At 43.6% G+C, this 19,441-nt stretch overlaps 1 protein-coding gene across 2 annotated transcripts in view; it reads left to right on the forward strand.

Moving 5' to 3' along the window:
* The window catches only part of ADAMTSL3 (ADAMTS like 3), a 650,803-nt gene that overhangs the window by 341,097 nt on the left and 290,265 nt on the right, over positions 1–19,441 (forward strand). For both annotated transcript variants that reach the window (XM_030189627.1, XM_030189628.1), the window contains exon 6: positions 10,774–11,010. In XM_030189627.1, coding sequence (XP_030045487.1) covers positions 10,774–11,010 — 237 coding nt within the window. The remainder of the gene's footprint in view (positions 1–10,773; positions 11,011–19,441) is intronic.

A 19,441-nucleotide genomic window follows, 5' to 3' on the forward strand; every position in this document is an offset into this window, starting at 1 on the left:
TCCCCTCCCCCCAGAACCTTGGGGTTCTGCATGGAATCTTGTTACTCTTTAGGGGGGGAAGGGTTCAACACAGTCCGCTGCACTAACCACTAGGCTACTCCTCCGCCTGGATTTTGGCACAGCTCTCTAGGTGTGCTATATAAAATCTGGTGGAAAATTTATGCTTTTAAGCACTAGCTGAACACATAAATCCTTTGGAACATTGGGCCACTAAGGAATAACATTTCTTACAGTTAATAGAAGAAGATGTAGTAGTGCCAAGAATTGGGTGGTTTAATATTTGGGGCAAGCTAGTAAGTAATGGCTTTAATGCAGTGGGAACAGAATGACTGTGAATGTCGACTTGCCTCGTAGCCCAGTCCACCACAGACATCAATAAGGAGTAAGCAGGAGCTTAGCCTAATATGTGTGTCATTTTTAAAGAAAAGAACACGGGTCATCTTACAGTAAAATTGGTTCCATCTGGTTTTGTAATAGAATTGTTGATGCGGATGTAGAAGAGCGAGTTTAGCTTTACTTGTGTATCATTCAGAAAATGAACTTGAAGCTTGGCCAGCACCTTGGCCGTCTCTGGATTTTTTAATCTGGGTGGCCATCACAATACTGTTTAATTGTTTATTATTACAATCAGATTAGTCGTTACTTGACAAAACATTTTCTAGTGACTCGGAGCCCGTCATGGAAGTTTAAAGCAGAAAATGGCAGAAGGGTCTGCTCAATATGTTTTCACTTGTGTTGAGATGTTCAGGCACTCCTAAGCCTTCTTGGTTTCAGGTTTCTAGTTTTTCACTCTAATGTACATGGAAATTTTTCTTTTAAATGCCTTTGGGGCCCTGTCCATAAAAGTTTATTTAGACCATTTCAAGTGTGCTGGTGAATTACATGTTGTACAATATTCACTGCTTTTATATAAGGATTTTTTTTTCTGGTCCTCCACAATTACCAATAGATGCTTGCAGTACACCTCCTCAGGTTACATGCCATATGACCTTGGTTTTCAGAATATCCCTAAGGAATATGCATAATTTATAAAACAGGGAACATTTTATAATTCCCAATCCTGCAACTAATGAGTAACAACTGAAACTATCAACAACAAAAAAAGATCAGAATCCTAATAAAGGTATACAAACCAATAAATATAAAACAAAAAGCAAAAATTATTTAAATGTGCTCAGACCCAGGTACCTTCAACAGAGATCCACCTACCAACCAATCATTGCACATATAGAAAAGCCTAATGAATTCAAATCTCTTCAACAGAGCCTATAAAAGTCACCCTCAATGAAACAAATCATTCCTTAAACTACCCAAGTACACCTAAGACAGCTCTCACACGACCTTACCTAACACCTTTCCATCTGAATTCCTCTTTCACCTCAGCCTATGATTGATTGTCTTTGTTTTTTGTCTTCAAATCATGTAACGACGTTTTCATTTCCATACTCTGTAAGCCACATTGAGCCTGCAAAAAGCTGGGAAAATGTGGGGTACAAATACAATAAATAAATAAATGTCCAGTATTACTCGTTGAAAATCTCAGTGTCATCAAAACAATATAATGATGAATCCAAATGTATCTTATGATGTCATATAGATATCCATAGTCTATATGTGCTGCGGTCATAGATCAAAAAATGCTCGGTGGTAAATGAACTTCTGTGCTTCTTCCCATGTGTTTAAAACAGTGCATTTTTTCTAGCAAAAAAGGTACCGGTACTCAAATGCCAGGCCACCCTTCAGGGGTGGGGTGATAACTGAGGGACCCAACCCACAATAGCCAGGCCCCCTGCAACCAGTCACAGAATCTATGATAAGGCAGAATTGGTGTGTAGAGCCTGAACTCTTTCATTAAAACTTGGGGTCCATAGGTCACTTTTAGCAGACAATGGAAAAGGTGCCGGTACTCAGTACCCCCAAGTACCCCCTCAAAAAAAGCCCTGGTTTAAAATAACTAAGATGAACCATGACAAACTAGTCCCTTATCTCCAACATGAGCTGTGTTTCACAAGAGTGCTTCCTCAGGGAGATAAATTTCTAAACATTTCAATCTTTGTTCTTCATGACACATGTTCGATCGCTCGTCGGTGTGAGCTCTCAGAAAACTCCGCTCCACTCATTAATATGTATGAAAGATTTGCATTCAGTGGAGGTTGTATGCATGCAAATCTTCTTCATGCATATTTATTATGGATATTCCGAAAACCTGTCCCTTTGACAACCCTGAAGGAATAAGAGTAAATACAAAGACAATTTGTCATTTGGGGCCCCTTTTACAAAGTGGCGGTAAGCCCAATGGAGGATTACCGCTCACTGAAAAGTAAGTATCGCCGGGCTACCACAGCAGCCCAGCGGTAGTTCCGACCCCCATTGCGCATCATATCTTGCAATTGTAGTGCCAGTGTGTACTTGGCAGTAATTGGGCAGTGCTGTGAGGTGCCAGGTTACTGCCGTGTTAGCGCGGGAGCGCTTACCATCACCTCAGTGGGTGGCGGTAAGGGCTCACCCCAAAAACGGCCACTCGGCAAGTGCGTCACTTGCTGCAAAGCCGTTTCATGAAAAAAAGAAAGACCTGCCTTTTACCTGCTGTGGTAAAAGGGGGCCTCGGCACACATCAAAACACATGTTGATGCCAGCACAAGCCCCCTTTTGCCGCAGCTTAGTAAAAGGGACCTCGGAAAATATAGACATTCTTTTTTTAACATTTTATGGGGAAAATATCCATGGAGTGGAGGAGTAGACTAGTGGTTAGTGCAGTGGACTTTGATCCTGGGGAACTGAGTTCGATTCCCACTGCAGCAGCTTGTGACTCTGGGCAAGTCACTTAACCCTCCATTGCCCCTGGTACAAAATAAGTACCTGAGTATATGTAAACCACTTTGAATGTAGTTGCCAAACACCACAGAAAGGCAGTATATCAAGTCCCATTTCCCTTTCCCTATTTGAGATTCTAAATGGAATGTCGAGATTCTGTTGCAACTATTGGAGATTCTACATGGAATGTTGCTACTGTTTGAGATTCTACATGGAATGTTGCTATTCCACTACATTGGCTACCGGTAATTCAACAAATTCCGTTTAAAGTTTTGACAATTATTCATCACACTCTTTATTCTGATGTTCCTTTGTACCTTCAGTAAGTATTAAAAGTGTTCCATCTATGGAGGACTCTTAGATCTGAAAATGCTATGAAACTTCCTCTGGATCCGATAGTGTAGGCACACTATGAAGAAACAATGGTGTCTGCCTTTACGGTGGTAGGAACTCTATTATGGAACGCACTTGCTGGACATTTACGTATTTGTGATCATGTGACCAAATTTAGGAAAGTTTTGAAAATGTATCAGCATGCTATTTGTATCAGCATTCTTTTGAAAACCTGACTGTTTTTGACCTCTTAAGTGGCCCTGCTTTTTCAATGAGGGTCTCAGATTGTAGAATGTCATTTTTATATATGATTAGTCTTGTTTTATATATTGTATAAAATGTATTATGTATGATTTCCTTGGCTTTAGGTAGTATACAAATTTTTTTAATAAATAAATATTTTTTATAAAGTCATTCCCTCGTATATGTGGCCACATGTACCCATAAAAGAAAATACCAACTGGCATAAAAGCATACACATGGCATGATGGTGCATAGTTTGTCAGTGGGCATGCAGAGGGGAGGAGTTTGGGTGCAGCATGGGTGGATTTAGTACATACATATGTAGATTATGAAATCCTTTAATCTACACGCTTATGTGTGAAAGTACACACCTGCGTTTGCACCAGCTCTCGAGGAGGTGTAGAATGATCATGCCTATATTCAGGGTGTGTTCTCTTGTTCAATAATATTTTAATAAGGAAAAGTAAGCACCTGCTTTTCTTTATAAAATCGCACCTATGTCAGCTTAAATTGAATCCTGAGAAAACTAATTTTTGTTTCTGTACATATCCATTGATTGACCACATTAATATAGATCATGTTAAATACCCTCTTTCTCCGGTTATCAAAATCCTAGGAGTTCTTTTGGATCAATCTCTCTAATTAGAACCTAAGGTTTAACTTTTTGGTTAAACGTTTATATTTTTGCTAATGAGAAAATTAAGACGAATCGGAAAGTTCTTTGAGATTCAACAGTTTAGATTGCTTGTTAAGGCTTTACTTTTGTCAAAGATAGATTATTGCAATTCAATTTATCTTGGTGCCCCTAGGTATATTCTTCAAGATACTGCTGTTAGATTGATTTTTTTCTTTATATAAACAAGATAAGATCAACAAATTCTATATGCAGCTCCACTGGCTCCCAGTTCAGGCCGGAATGTTATTTAAATTCTCGTGTATATTGTATCGTGTTCTGAATGGTGACTGTCCTGAGTACTTATTATCCCACTTTAAATTTTCCTGGCATAGAAGGACTATAAAATATTCCCCTTTTGCCTTCCCGTCTGCCAAGATATGTGACAGGCTATTTGCCTATCAAGCCCCTAAAATTTGGTGTCCATATGTCTCCTGTTTTACAATCAAACTTGCATAGTTTAGGAAGATGTTAAAAACTTCTTTTTTTTAAAGAATTTTTTGTTAGTTCAGATTGAGCTTCTGTTATTATAATTTTAATTTTTCATCAAGAGGTTTTCTTGATTTTTAGTCTTATTGTAAACCGCTTCAAACTTTTGATGTTAGCAGTATATAAAATGTAAACTGTATCTCTTTCAGTGCCTCCCACGGTGCCCTGCTCAGTCTATAATAAAACCTATTCCTAATTTTTATATTGAACAAAGTGTGTTGCCTACTGTAGTGTTATAACATTTGCACATTAATCCTGCGTGCTCAGTCACTAATCCTACTGTTTATCATTCTTTCAGCACCATGGCTGATTAGCACAATGTTTCACCCTTTCCGCTGAAACATGTAAACAAAACAGTCGTAAGCATGCAGCAGTAGTCAGGACTGAATTCAATAAAACATACCAGTACTTATACTGTGGATGGACAGCAAGAAGACTTTTGTTTCAGATAACTTCCCGTGTCATTTAGGAGAGTTTTCATTTTATTCAAGAGTCCCCACCCCCACCCTTGTGTTGTCACAGGAGATGACCCAAGATGAAATTTTTCTAGTTCTCCCTTTGCGCCAGCTCCACCTCCCCCCACCCCATAATCCAAGCTCCCCTTATGCCTCCTCTACAATCCAAGCTAGAAGCCAACCAAATTTCAGTTTTGGTTACGGCACTAAAACCAGCCCCCAAATCCTTTTTCTGCCTAGTTTCAGTTTGGGCTGAAAGTTTATTTTAGTTTTCGGCCATATTTTCGGTTTCAGCCAAAAATGACCACGTGTTTCTTTTCAGTGGAAGCCAAAAATTTGTGCTTTGTCTTATTTGTCTTCCTCCCTCCTTCTTCCTCCCCCCCCGAAAAGGAGTTGCTCCTCCTCCCAGATTCCTCTGGGTACCTCCTACTCACCCGTAGGCCCCCTGGCACGGTTGCCAGATGGGCGGTTTTCCCGCCCAATTGGGCGGTTTTCCGCAACCCGCCACGGGAAATTTTTGCCCGCGGCGGGTTGCGGTTTTTTGGGCTCGTTTTGTTTTTTCTGTGCGGGTTTTGGGGCGGTTTTTCGGCCGGCGGGGGGTGGGGCTAATGACATCAGAGGCGGGGGTTGTGACGTTTTGGCCGGGGTTTGCTGACATATTGGGCGGGGCGATGATGGTGGGGGCGGGGCTGATGACGGCGGGGGCGGGGTGATTGCAGAAGGGGTGGGGCTGATGACAGCGGGGCGGGGGTGATGGTGGAAGGGGCGGGGTTGATGACGGCAGGGGTGGGGGTGATGACGGAAGGGGTGGGGTTGATGACGGCGGGGGTGGGGTGTGTGTGGTTTTTGGGCGGGTTTTTGACGGTTTTGTGTGGGAATTTTTTTTTTTTTATCTGGCAACCCTGCCCCCTGGGCTTACCTTACAATCACTAGTGGTCTAGGGGTATAGTTGGGGCAGGAGCAATCCCTAATTACCCCTGCCCATTCCAGCTCTGCTCTCAATCAAAATGGCTGCAGTGACTGGGGCATCACTTCTGCCTTGACTATACCACTAGACCACCAGGGACTGTAAATTAGTCTTGGAGGGGGGGGCTACTCTTTGTATATTTTTTGTAATGTACTGTGATTGCAAGCTATGCATTTATAATCTTGTATAATAGTTTATATGGTAAATAGAATGCTCCAAATAAATTCTTTTGATATTCAATTTTAGTAGGAGTTTAAGTCTGTAAATTGAGGATGATAAGCTAGGAATTAGTCTCTTTGTGGAGTTATGACATCAGCTGTCACTCCATGTGGTGTAATGTCAGCCACTGTAAAAGTACCATGGCTTTCAGTTTCTGTTTTCATTAGCTGCAGTCCATGTGTGTGGAGACTATTTTGCTTTGAGGTAAAATATGGAATTTCATTACTTTTATATTCTGGCATGGATACTGTGGGTTTAGCAGAGGGATGCAGACTGCAAACTCTGACAAACCCCAGCAACTCTCACTGGTTCAGATTCACAAGAACAAACTTGAGTTTTCAGTTTCGGTTTCAGGTTCGGCCGAAACCGGGTGATGAGCTCTGGCTTTGGCTGAAAGGTTTCAGACAGTTTCAGTGGCAGTTTCGATTTTGGCTGAAACTGAAAAAAAGCAATTTCAGTCAGCCTCTAATCCAAGGCCCCCTCCCCCAGTCTACCTCTCTGGTGATCTAGGGGGTCCATTGGTGCAGGAACAATGCTGCTGATCCACTCCTGCATCCAGTATGATGACTGTGACCTTTCTCCATTGTCTTGCGGTACACTATGGAGAAAGGTAATGGCCACCATATTGGATGCAGCTGTGGCCATGGGCAGGAGTAGATCAGCATTGCTCCTGCTGTAATGCACTCCGCTTGACCTCCAAGGAAGTAGGCCTCGAGGCGGGGGAGGGGATGTTGTTTGCAAGTCTGTCATTGGCAAACTAAGCCCTGCTCATTCTCCTTTGTGAACCATAGGAATAGTTGACATTTCTTCTGTCGTAAATGATTACCCATTCCTAGTGGCTATTCTTCCATCCATTGTCATGAGATGCTGATGGTTCCCTGATCTTTCTGTCCTGCCCTTTCTTTTCCTCTTTCCTAGTTCTTACATTTGATCTATTAATCCTTCAGAATTTGGGCTTTCCCACTCTATCCGTGCTTTGCTGTTCCCAGTCCATTGGCTATGATAGTTCTACTGCAAATTCAAGTGTTCCCAAGTGCTGACCGATGGATTGCCTGGAAAATTTACAGCTGTTAATTTGTGGCAAGGAAGAGTCTGTTACAGTTGAAGGTTTTCTGGCTGACACTTAGAATCTTATTCAAAGAATATTTTCCATAGTTAAGTAACAGGGAAATCTCCTTTCTGAGTCTGACCCTTAAAGTCTAAAAGTTAAAAAAAGTGAAATTTGTGTTTTGGAAATACTTTTGCAGATATTCCACAAAGTTAGCCTACGAGAAACGCAATGTAAAATGATGGCAGATCACAGCTTCTTGTGCATGAAAAAAGATTTTGAATAGAGCACTTGTATGGGGAACCTTTTTTCCCATTCCCTGCTGAGGAATGTTCATCTTTGTGAGGATTATTTGGGGTTTTGTAAACGGGTAAAGGTATGATTTTTTTCACAATGTTTTCAATTTGTAGGCAGGGTTGGATTAGATGGCTTTTATGTGGGGTTTTTTTTTTGTATTTATACTATCTTATTATTGTGTTATTGTGTATGTAACATGGAGGGGGATAATCGAACGGGGGCGCCCATCTCTAAGGATGGCCCTGTAAAGGGGTGGGGCAACCTGTATTATCGAAACAAGATGGACATCCATCTTTCATTTTGATAACACAGTCGGGGACGCCGAAATCATGAAATTTAGGTCGACCTTAGAGACGGTCATCCCCGGTTTTCGGCAATAATGGAAAGTGAGGACGCCCATCTCAGAAACGACCAAATACAAGCCATTTGGTTGTGGAAGGAGCCAGTATTCATAGTGCACTGGTCTCACTAACTGAATGGAAAAAGCCCTTCCCTTACCGATCTGGAAAGGAACGGGCATGCACGAAGGAAATTGCATGCAAATGAGCTGCTTGCTGTTAGCTCATTTGCATATGATTTCCTTCCTAAGGAGGGGAAGCCACAGCAGTTGAGGATGTCCTTCCCTGTGACGGCAGTTGTCCAAGATGTGGATGTTTCTGTGAGAAGGACGTCCATACCTTTGCTATGCCTCCGACACCCTCTTTATTTATTTGGATTTTGGATCACAAGTAGCAGCAATGGGATTTGAACCGGCCACCTCTAGATTGCAAGACCAGTGCTCTAACCACTAGGCCACTCCTCCCTGCTACTCTACTCTACTCTACTCTACTCTACTCTACTCTACTCTACTCTACTCTACTCTACTCTACTCTACTCTACTCTACTCTACTCTACTCTACTCTACTCTACTCTACTCTACTCTACTCTACTCTACTCTACTCTACTCTACTCTACTCTACTCTACTCTACTCTACTCCACTCCACTCCACTCCACTCCACTCCACTCCACTCCACTCCCTTGAAATTTTTGTCCTGGATCAACGATATTGATTATGCACTTGTATTAAATGTCACTTATTATAATTTTAAACAAAAAAGCCTCATAAGCCCAGGGTACTATTAATTTGGACACAACCTGAATTGGCCGGTGGTTGGGAGGCAGGGCTGGTGGTTGGGAGGTGAGGATAGTGCGGGGATAGTGCTGGGCACAGGTACAAATCAAAGTAGGGTATACACAAAAAACAGCAAATATGAGTTATCTTGTTGGGCAGACTGGATGGACCGTGCAGGTCTTTTTCTGCCGTCATCTACTATGTTACTATCATTGGCTCCTACCTCCTCCAAAAACACCTGCAGAGCAAAACAACTCCAAAATGGAAAAAAAAGGTCTGCAGTAAAAAAACGGAGGGGTTTAAATGTGGCAATTTTATAATCAAAGTGCTCAAGCAAAAAACCCAATTATACTTCTAACTTTTAACTTACTAAAGTCGGAAGAATAGTTTAAAGTGTGAATCATACATAGACGGGAACAAAAAAAGGAGTACTTAGCTTCACCAAAGTAATGCTGGCAAAACAACATCCCGGAACTACTCTCAGTAAAAAAAAAAAAAATAACAATCCACACATAAATTCTAACATGTGTAAATTTATGAGGGCGTGGCTAGGGGTGTTTTGGGGGTGTTCCAGGGACGTTCTAAACTTTTATGTGCATAAATACAGAATTCAGCTGAAATGCACATAATTTAGGTACCGGCATTTACACCTGCTTTTAGCTGGTGTAATTTGCCGGCGTCTAAAGTTAGGTGCAGTTTATGCCCTAAGCACTATTTTATAAAGGACACGTGCTTTTTATAGAATGACACTCGGTGCGTAAAATTTTCTGCGCCGATTTTTAAGGCACCACTTATAGAATTTACCCCTATCCTTGTAAGCTTCTAGAATGCATGGATAGCAAAGTTATACTTTCATCACTTGCCAGTGAATAAATAGCTCCATTTGCATATCGGGACTTAGATCCTTATGGGGCTGTTTTACTAAGCTGCGCAACTATCTACGTGTGCCCAACGCGTGCCAAAACGGAGTTACCGCCCGGTGACCGCGTGGCTCTTGTAATTTCATTTTTGGCGCACGTCCGATACGGGTGTCCGTAAAATACCGGATGTGCATATTGGGTGCGCACAGGTAATCACTGCCAGGTTACAGTGTGAGACTTTACTGCTAGGTCAATGGCTGGCGGTAAGGTCTCAGACCTAAAATGGACGCACATCAATATTCATTTTGCTCCATTTTCGGCAAAGATTTTTTTAAAAAAAGGCATTTCTGTGCGCTGAAAAATGATTGTGCGTGCACCCAAAACACACGTCTACACTATCGCAGGCCATTTTTCAGCACATCTTAGTAAAAGGACCCCTATATTTGTAGAACACCAGAAGATCCAGCCTAAATACCAATAACAAACACCAGAAGTACACATAACATAACTCTTTACTCCTGATTGTTCAAGTCTAATCTACTGCGATTGAAGTTTTATCCGATTATCTTTTATTTCTTATTACGAAAATGAACTTTATTTATTTGAATACCTAATTCCACTCTCTGTCACCTCCATATTTTAACTATGTATTTCTCTTTTCCGGAATTGGTGATCACCATTACGGAACAATTGTAAGCCACATTGAGCCTGCAAATAGGTGGGAAAATGTGGGGATCCTCAGAAGCTTAGCCGAAATTGGGTGGCGGAGCAGGTGGGGGGAAGAGGGGTTGGTGGTTGGGAGGCGAGGATAGTGGAGGGCAGACTTATACGGTCTGTGCCAGAGCCGGTGATGGGAGGCGGGACTGGTGGTTGGGAGGCGGGGAATCCTGCTGGGCAGACTTATACTGTCTGTGCCCTGAAAAGACAGGTACAAATCAAGGTAAGGTATACACATATGAATTTATCTTGTTGGGCAGACTGGATGGACCATGCAGGTCTTTTCCTGCCGTCATCTACTATGTTACTATGTTATGTATGATACAAATGCTACAAATAAATAATAAATAAGAGATTATACCTGTAGGTTTTTGTTCTTTTACAGCAATTGGCCTGTGTTCTGCCTAAGCAAAACTTGAAAACATGACACTGAACAAATAGACCTGCATGAGCACTGTTGAATGAAGGCATTGTGTATTTGAAGGAAGATGTGAGGGTAAGTGAAAGGCAGGACTCCTTTTTAATATGTTTCTGTTGTCCTTCTAGGACTGTCCGTCGGACGTGGGTGATTTCAGGGCCCAGCAGTGCTCCGCACACAATGATCAGAAGTATCAAGGACAGTATTATGAGTGGCTCCCAGTCTATAATGATCCCGTTGCCCCATGTGCCCTCAAATGTCAAGCTTTGGGTAAAAACTTTGTGGTGGAGCTTGCACCCAAAGTACTGGATGGTACACGATGCAACACCGATTCCCCCGACATGTGTATCAGTGGGATCTGTCAGGTAAGCTCAGTACTTGGGTTACAGCGCTTTAGAAAACCAGCAGCCTCACTTGTAAACATGTTTTCAAGTTCAAAATTGTAGGGCTTTGTTGAATTGAAAAGGGTATGTGACCTTCTGTGTGAAAAGGTGCCAGAAGTGGGGTATGTGACTTATTTATACCATGAGACAGAGGAATATTCACCTCATAATCCTGCTAAATTTCAGCCTAAGGTATGAGCTAATTATATCTTTAAAAATGAGAAATGTTTATCAGTACGAAAGTACTTAACCCCTGAAATCACATATCCGATTTTTGGGTACCTTTTAGAGACATGAAAACATCAAAAGTTGTGAAAAAAAATTGCATAGTTCCATTCTACTGACCTATAGTTTACAAAACTATCAAAAATGAAAGTTGCCCAGATTTTCCCCTCCAGACTTTTGTAGCCTTTATCTCTGTTATCTGTAACCCCACTTCTCAGGGCCGCCGAGAGAATGAACTAGGCCTGGGGCAGGGCCGCTGCCGCACCCTCCCCCCCCCAGTCGTTGTTCATTGCTGCCCCCCAATCACTGCTGCTGCCACCCCATTCCCCCCCCCCCCCCCAACGATTGAAATACCTTGGCTGGTGGGAATCCTGAGGCCCCGCCAACAGAAGACATATTCTTCCAGTGCTGACCGGCTAACCCTGCGACTGGTTTTCTTCTCAGGGTATGCTTGGTTTCAAAACTGAGCATGCGTGCCTGAGAGGAAAAGCAGCTGCTCAGCAAGCAATGGGCAGAAGAGCAGCGCGGGAGGAAGCTCCGGGTCCAGGGCCGTGCCTAGGGTCTCCGGCGCCCCCCTGCAGTTGGCCGCCCCCCCCTGAAAACGATCGCTACACTACCTGCCCTCTTCTCCCCAGATCCTTTTCCTTTTGTTTAAATTTACCTCTGTCCTGCGGCAGCATAGCGTTAGTGAGAAGGAGGCGGCGCTCCCCCGCCCCGACGTGTCAGTCTTCCCTTCGCTTAGTGTCCCGCCTTCTTCTGATGTCATTTCTGATGTCAGAAGAAGGCGGAACTGAGCGAAGGGAAGACTGACACGTCGGGGCGGGGGAGCGCCGCCTCCTTCTCACTAACGCTACGCTGCCGCTGGACAGAGGTAAATTTAAACAACAAAAAAAAAGGAAAAGGATCTGGGGAGAAGAGGGCGAGGTAAGCATGGTGCGGCGGGGTGGCCCCCAGAGGATGGCGCCCTCCTGCCATGCTTACCTCGCTTACCGTGTTGGCACGGCCGGCGCCGGAGTTTTGTCTTTCCTGCTCTTGTCGGGACATGATCACTCGGATCCCCTCGGGAGCAGGAGAGAGAGACCCAGGCGCTGGGCCCCCCTTGGAAGCCTGGGGAATTTTGCCCCCCTCCTGCCCCTCCTCGGCGGCCCTGCCACTTCTGGTACCTTTTCGCTCAGCAGGTCACATATATATGTGCTGAATTTGGATTATAGTAGACCTGACGTGCCAAACTGAGGACATCAGTTTGTGGTGATGCATTTCTGTCTTTTTTTAACAATATATTTTGAACCAACCTCGGCTTGCTGACCACACAAGCCACAAGCTCTTGATGTGATATTATCTTAGATATAAAAATCTATTTTATTGGCACCTGACGCAGGCGCTTGATGCTGAAACATTGCCTGTGTCAGGTTTACTAATAAAAGACTCCTCACTATCCCAAGCTTGAACAGCCTTTGGTGCTCTTTTGCTCTTACATTTATGGCACAATAACACACCAGCCCTATAGCTAGTATAAGTTCTGTGCTTAGATGTTAGCCAGATCATGCATAAATTATAGAATATTATAATTTATGCACATACAGTGTTTGTATGCTCCTCCCATGCTCTGCCCATGCACACACCCACTGTCAACCTACACACTATCAAAATGTGGTGTGTACTTTTCCGCTCATCAGTATTCTGTAGGAGGTCATTTACCAGCATTTATGTATCTACAACCCAAAACTAGATGGCTCCTTATAGAACAGCCTGCCATAGTCCATAAAATTCCATATATAAGAACAGCTAGTTAAGCAGCCAAGCTGCTAAATATAATATTTGACATTTGCAAGGACATTTTTAATACCAGGCACAATTGCTTCATCAATCACTCTTCTAAATCTCTGGCTGGAACAAGCAGTTTAGTAACACCTATGTACCTTGGAGAAGATAGAAAACCAATGGGGAAATTTTAAAAATTATACCTGTCCTCCTGTGCAAAATAGTAGCACACAGATTTTTGTTTTTTTTTGGACTGCTCAAACCATGCGCAGGACACAACCCTTTAGAATCTATGAAGGACAATTTTCAAAAAGAAATCTAAGTCCAAAATAATAATAATAATAAATTTCTGCTCATAATGTCCAAAAATCCCTAGCCATCTCGCAGCCATAATCAAACAGGAAAAGAGTCTAGGGGCCCCTTTTACCAAGCTGCGGCAAAGGGGGGCCTGCGCTGGGAGGCTCCCTTTTACTACAGCAGGTAAAAGGGAAGTCGCTCTTTCCTGCAAGAAATGGCCGTGTGGCAAGTAAAGCACTTACCACCCATTGAGGTGGTGGTAAGGGCTCCAGCAATAACCCAGTGGCACTGCCCGATGACCACCAGGTACATTCTGGCGCTACAAAAATAAATATATTTTTGTAGCATCAGATGTGGTGATGCGCTGGAGGTGGGAGGTACCACCGGGCTGCTGCGGTACCCCAGTGGTACTTCCTGTTTAGTGAGCAGTAAGCCCGCATTGGGCTTACTGCTGCTTAGTAAAAGGAGCCCTAGATTTCCTATTTGATTATGGCTGTGAGATGGATGTTTTTAAGCTGAAAACATCTAAAATGAAGAGACATTTCTGCAGAACCAAGGAGTACCTTAGTAGTGCAATGGACTATGTACCAGGGGACACAGGTTCAAACCCCACTGTAACTTTTTTATTTTTTGTAAATGTTATCCCTCCAGGAGTTGAAAAAAAACCTACTGTATTCGAATGTACACCACTTCAATAGCTTTCAGGCTTGCAGGTGTCTTATATATATAGGTATAGTTGGTATTTTCTGTTTCCTGAAAGTTCAGAATTATTAAAACAGACAAAAAAAACCCCACCTGAACTGGGACTTGAACCTGAGTCCCTTGATTCACACCTCACTGCATTAACCACAGCTATTCCTATATTGTTTAGAATGGTCATAATACCTGCGGCTGAGATAGAGCCTGGTTTTCCTTACCAGTTTCAATTTCAGCGGATAGGGAGGGGGGCAGCAACCACTGGGGGATCATGCTTTAATCCCTCTAGTGGTCAGCTCAACTGCTCAATTAGAGCAACTTTTAAATCATAGACGTGACTGTAACAGGTATAGATAGAAATGTAGGGACTCCTGAAAGACTCCTGAAGAAATTGCAGAGTCATGGAATCGGAGGTAGGGTATTATTATGGATTAAGAACTGGTTGAAAGATAGGAAGCAGAGAGTAGGATTGCGTGGCCAGTATTCTCAGTGGAGGAGGGTAGTTAGTGGGGTCCCGCAGGGGTCTGTGCTGGGTCCGTTGCTTTTTAATGTATTTATAAATGACCTAGAGATGGGAATAACTAGTGAGGTAATTAAATTCGCCGATGACACAAAATTATTCAGGGTCGTCAAGTCGCAGGAGGAATGTGAACGATTACAGGAGGACCTTGCGAGACTGGGAGAATGGGCGTGCAAGTGGCAGATGAAGTTCAATGTTGACAAGTGCAAAGTGATGCATGTGGGTAAGAGGAACCCGAATTATAGCTACGTCTTGCAAGGTTCCGCGTTAGGAGTTACGGATCAAGAAAGGGATCTGGGTGTCGTCGTTGATGATACGCTGAAACCTTCTGCTCAGTGTGCTGCTGCGGCTAGGAAAGCGAATAGAATGTTGGGTGTTATTAGGAAGGGTATGGAGTCCAGGTGTGCGGATGTTATAATGCCGTTGTATCGCTCCATGGTGCGACCGCACCTGGAGTATTGTGTTCAGTACTGGTCTCCGTATCTCAAAAAAGATATAGTAGAATTGGAAAAGGTACAGCGAAGGGCGACGAAAATGATAGTGGGGATGGGACGACTTTCCTATGAAGAGAGGCTGAGAAGGCTAGGGCTTTTCAGCTTGGAGAAGAGACGGCTGAGGGGAGATATGATAGAAGTGTATAAAATAATGAGTGGAATGGATCGGGTGGATGTGAAGCGACTGTTCACGCTATCCAAAAATACTAGGACTAGAGGGCATGAGTTGAAGCTACAGTGTGGTAAATTTAAAACGAATCGGAGAAAATTTTTCTTCACCCAACGTGTAATTAGACTCTGGAATTCGTTGCCGGAGAACGTGGTATGGGCGGTTAGCTTGACGGAGTTTAAAAAGGGGTTAGATAGATTCCTAAAGGACAAGTCCATAGACCGCTATTAAATGGACTTGGAAAAATTCCGCATTTTTAGGTATAACTTGTCTGGAATGTTTTTACGTTTGGGGAGCGTGCCAGGTGCCCTTGACCTGGATTGGCCACTGTCAGTGACAGGATGCTGGGCTAGATGGACCTTTGGTCTTCCCCAGTATGGCACTAATGTACTTATGTACTTATGTACTTATGTCTTTCTTCTATGTTTGTGCAGCGCTGCGTACGCCTTGTAGCGCTATAGAAATGCTAAATAGTAGTAGTAGTAGTAGTTCCTTTTAGTCACGGACATCTCTTCCCATTTGAAAATCCCTGTTGGATATCCGACTTTTGATCCCTCCCTAATCCAGCCAAAAACACACCCACAACATGCCTCCTTGCTATTTGGACGAACTGCTGTGTGAAACATCCAAATTCTTACCATTTTAAGATGTCCATCTGCATGGCATTGTCAAAAAAAAAAAAAAATAGGCACTTTCACATGAAAACTCCAATATTTGCCATGTAGATGCCTTGCAAGAATTGTGAAATAACTTCCTTTGCCAGCTTCCTTAATACTACAAAAAGTTGAAATTATGCAAGCTGTAAATCTGCCAGACACCTTAGAGGCTGGGATTTAAAACACTAATGCAATTGGCAGCATCACTGACTGCATAAACGCTTTTCTTTTTTTTTTGATAAATCTCAGGTGCCTGCACATGTAAATTTGGCTGTTTTACAAATTTGTCCATCTAAAAAATGTGGGGTTTGGGGTGGGGAAAAGAGTGGTGAAAAAAGGTTTTATGTTCAGTGGCAAAATTAAGCTGCCAAACATGTGCAGGCAGATATCAGAAAGAATGTGCAAACTGGAATGAAGCCCTCCGATATTCAAAACCAGGGGAAATAAGTATTTGATCCCTTGCTGATTTTGTAAGTTTGCCCACTGACAAAGACATGAGCAGCTCATAATTGAAGGGTAGGTTATTGGTAACAGTGAGAGATAGCACATCACAAATTAAATCCGGAAAATCACATTGTGGAAAGTATATGAATTTATTTGCATTCTGCAGAGGGAAATAAGTATTTGATCCCTCTGGCAAACAAGACCTAATACTTGGTGGCAAAACCCTTGTTGGCAAGCACAGCGGTCAGACGTCTTCTGTAGTTGATGATGAGGTTTGCACACATGTCAGGAGGAATTTTGGTCCACTCCTCTTTGCAGATCATCTCTAAATCATTAAGAGTTCTGGGCTGTCGCTTGGCAACTCGCAGCTTCAGCTCCCTCCATAAGTTTTCAATGGGATTAAGGTCTGGTGACTGGCTAGGCCACTCCATGACCCTAATGTGCTTCTTCCTGAGCCACTCCTTTGTTGCCTTGGCTGTATGTTTTGGGTCATTGTCGTGCTGGAAGACCCAGCCACGACCCATTTTTAAGGCCCTGGCGGAGGGAAGGAGGTTGTCACTCAGAATTGTACGGTACATGGCCCCATCCATTCTCCCATTGATGCGGTGAAGTAGTCCTGTGCCCTTAGCAGAGAAACACCCCCAAAACATAACATTTCCACCTCCATGCTTGACAGTGGAGACGGTGTTCTTTGGGTCATAGGCAGCATTTCTCTTCCTCCAAACACGGCGAGTTGAGTTCATGCCAAAGAGCTCAATTTTTGTCTCATCTGACCACAGCACCTTCTCCCAATCACTCTCGGCATCATCCAGGTGTTCACTGGCAAACTTCAGACGGGCCGTCACATGTGCCTTCCGGAGCAGGGGGACCTTGCGGGCACTGCAGGATTGCAATCCGTTATGTCGTAATGTGTTACCAATGGTTTTCGTGGTGACAGTGGTCCCAGCTGCCTTGAGATCATTGACAAGTTCCCCCCTTGTAGTTGTAGGCTGATTTCTAACCTTCCTCATGATCAAGGATACCCCACGAGGTGAGATTTTGCGTGGAGCCCCAGATCTTTGTCGATTGACAGTCTTTTTGTACTTCTTCCATTTTCTTACTATGGCACCAACAGTTGTCTCCTTCTCGCCCAGCGTCTTACTGATGGTTTTGTAGCCCATTCCAGCCTTGTGCAGGTGTATGATCTTGTCCCTGACATCCTTAGACAGCTCCTTGCTCTTGGCCATTTTGTAGAGGTTAGAGTCTGACTGATTCACTGAGTCTGTGGACAGGTGTCTTTCATACAGGTGACCATTGCCGACAGCTGTCTGTCATGCAGGTAACGAGTTGATTTGGAGCATCTACCTGGTCTGTAGGGGCCAGATCTCTTACTGGTTGGTGGGGGATCAAATACTTATTTCCCTCTGCAGAATGCAAATAAATTCATATACTTTCCACAATGTGATTTTCCGGATTTAATTTGTGATGTGCTATCTCTCACTGTTACCAATAACCTACCCTTCAATTATGGGCTGCTCATGTCTTTGTCAGTGGGCAAACTTACAAAATCAGCAAGGGATCAAATACTTATTTCCCCCACTGTAACTGGCCAGGAATGGCACCTGGCCAGTTAAATGGTAGTTAGACAGCTATCCACCAATTTTCAGCAGGGCATGGCCGGTGTTTGGCCGCATGTGTACCTAGTATATTTTTGGCTGCTTTGAACTTGTCCGGCCAGCGCCGAAGATCAACTTGGCCAGTTAAGATTAAACCAGCCAAAAAATAAACTGGATATTCAATGTCAGTCAACGGAAACAGTCCGGCATTGAATATTAGATTGTAAGCTCTATTAGATTGTAAGCTCTTTGAGCAGGGACTGTCTTTCTTCTATGTTTGTGCAGCGCTGCGTATGCCTTGTAGCGCTATAGAAATGCTAAATAGTAGTAGTAGTAGTAGTAGAATATCCGGCATCACCGCGAACTGCGGGAGTTAGGCAGGCTATCTCCCATGGTCTGAATATCAGCCCCAATGTCCAGGGTGGGACATATCACTTTCCACAATTACTTTAGAACAGGATCTGCAGACATAAAGCCTGTTCTAAAATACTTGCAGGAATGGCCATCAGGAGCACATACGAAACGCTACAACAATTCAAAATGGTGGTGGTGGTGGTGACTTCAAACCATTCCAAATGAACAAAAGTTGTCCCACTTACATATGGAAAATAACTTCAATAACCTTGAAGAGCTCCAAGTCAGACCGACTTATAAAGCTATAAAGATCAAATTAAATCTGCTCATCGTCATTGTAACCCAGAAACTATGTGGATGGTGGCCAATATAGTTAGGGCAGCCTTTTATGTGGTTCTGTGCTGATGGTTAAATAGCAGGTCTAACTGTAAATATCTAGTTTAGGGGTCCTTTTACTAAGGTACGCCTAAAAGTGGCCTGCGCTGGTGTAGGCACGTGTTTTGGATGTGCGCAGGTCATTTTTTTCAGCATGCCTGGAAAAAAAGGCATTTTTTTTGTGGCCGAAAATGGACATGCGGTAAAATTTAAACCAGTGCATGTCCATTTGTGGCCTGAGACCTTACCGCTACCCATTGACTTAGCGGTAAGGTTTCACTTGCAGTAAGTGGGCCAGCGCGCGAAAACTGCTGATTACGCGCGCTGGCCAGTGTACTACAAATGCTGGCTCCTCCCATGCCCAAATGCCTTGCATTTCGCCGGGTTTGAGATTGGGTGGCAGAGCCGGTGGCGGGAGGCGGGGATAGTGCTGGGCAGACTTATACGGTCTGTGCCAGAGCCGGTGGTGGGAGGCGGGGCTGGTGGTTGGGAGGTGGGGATAGTGCTGGGCAGACTTACACGGTCTGTGCCCTGAAAAGGACAGGTACAAATCAAGATAAGGTATACACAAAAAGTAGCACATGTGAGTTTATCTTGTAGGGCAGACTGGATGGACCATGCAGGTTTTTTTTGCCGTCATTTACTACGTTACCATGATTACCGCCAGGTAAGCACCACAGGGTAGAAAATATTTTCTATTGCATGTTTTGGATGCACATCAAAAATAGAATTACGGCCCGGGGCCCATTCCTTCTCCCCCCCCCCCCCCACACCTGTTACACTTGTGATGGTTAATGTTGAGCCCTCCAAAAACCCCCAAAACCCAC

Source organism: Microcaecilia unicolor, chromosome 1 (assembly GCF_901765095.1).
Source record: "Microcaecilia unicolor chromosome 1, aMicUni1.1, whole genome shotgun sequence".
Classification (NCBI taxonomy): domain Eukaryota; kingdom Metazoa; phylum Chordata; class Amphibia; order Gymnophiona; family Siphonopidae; genus Microcaecilia; species Microcaecilia unicolor.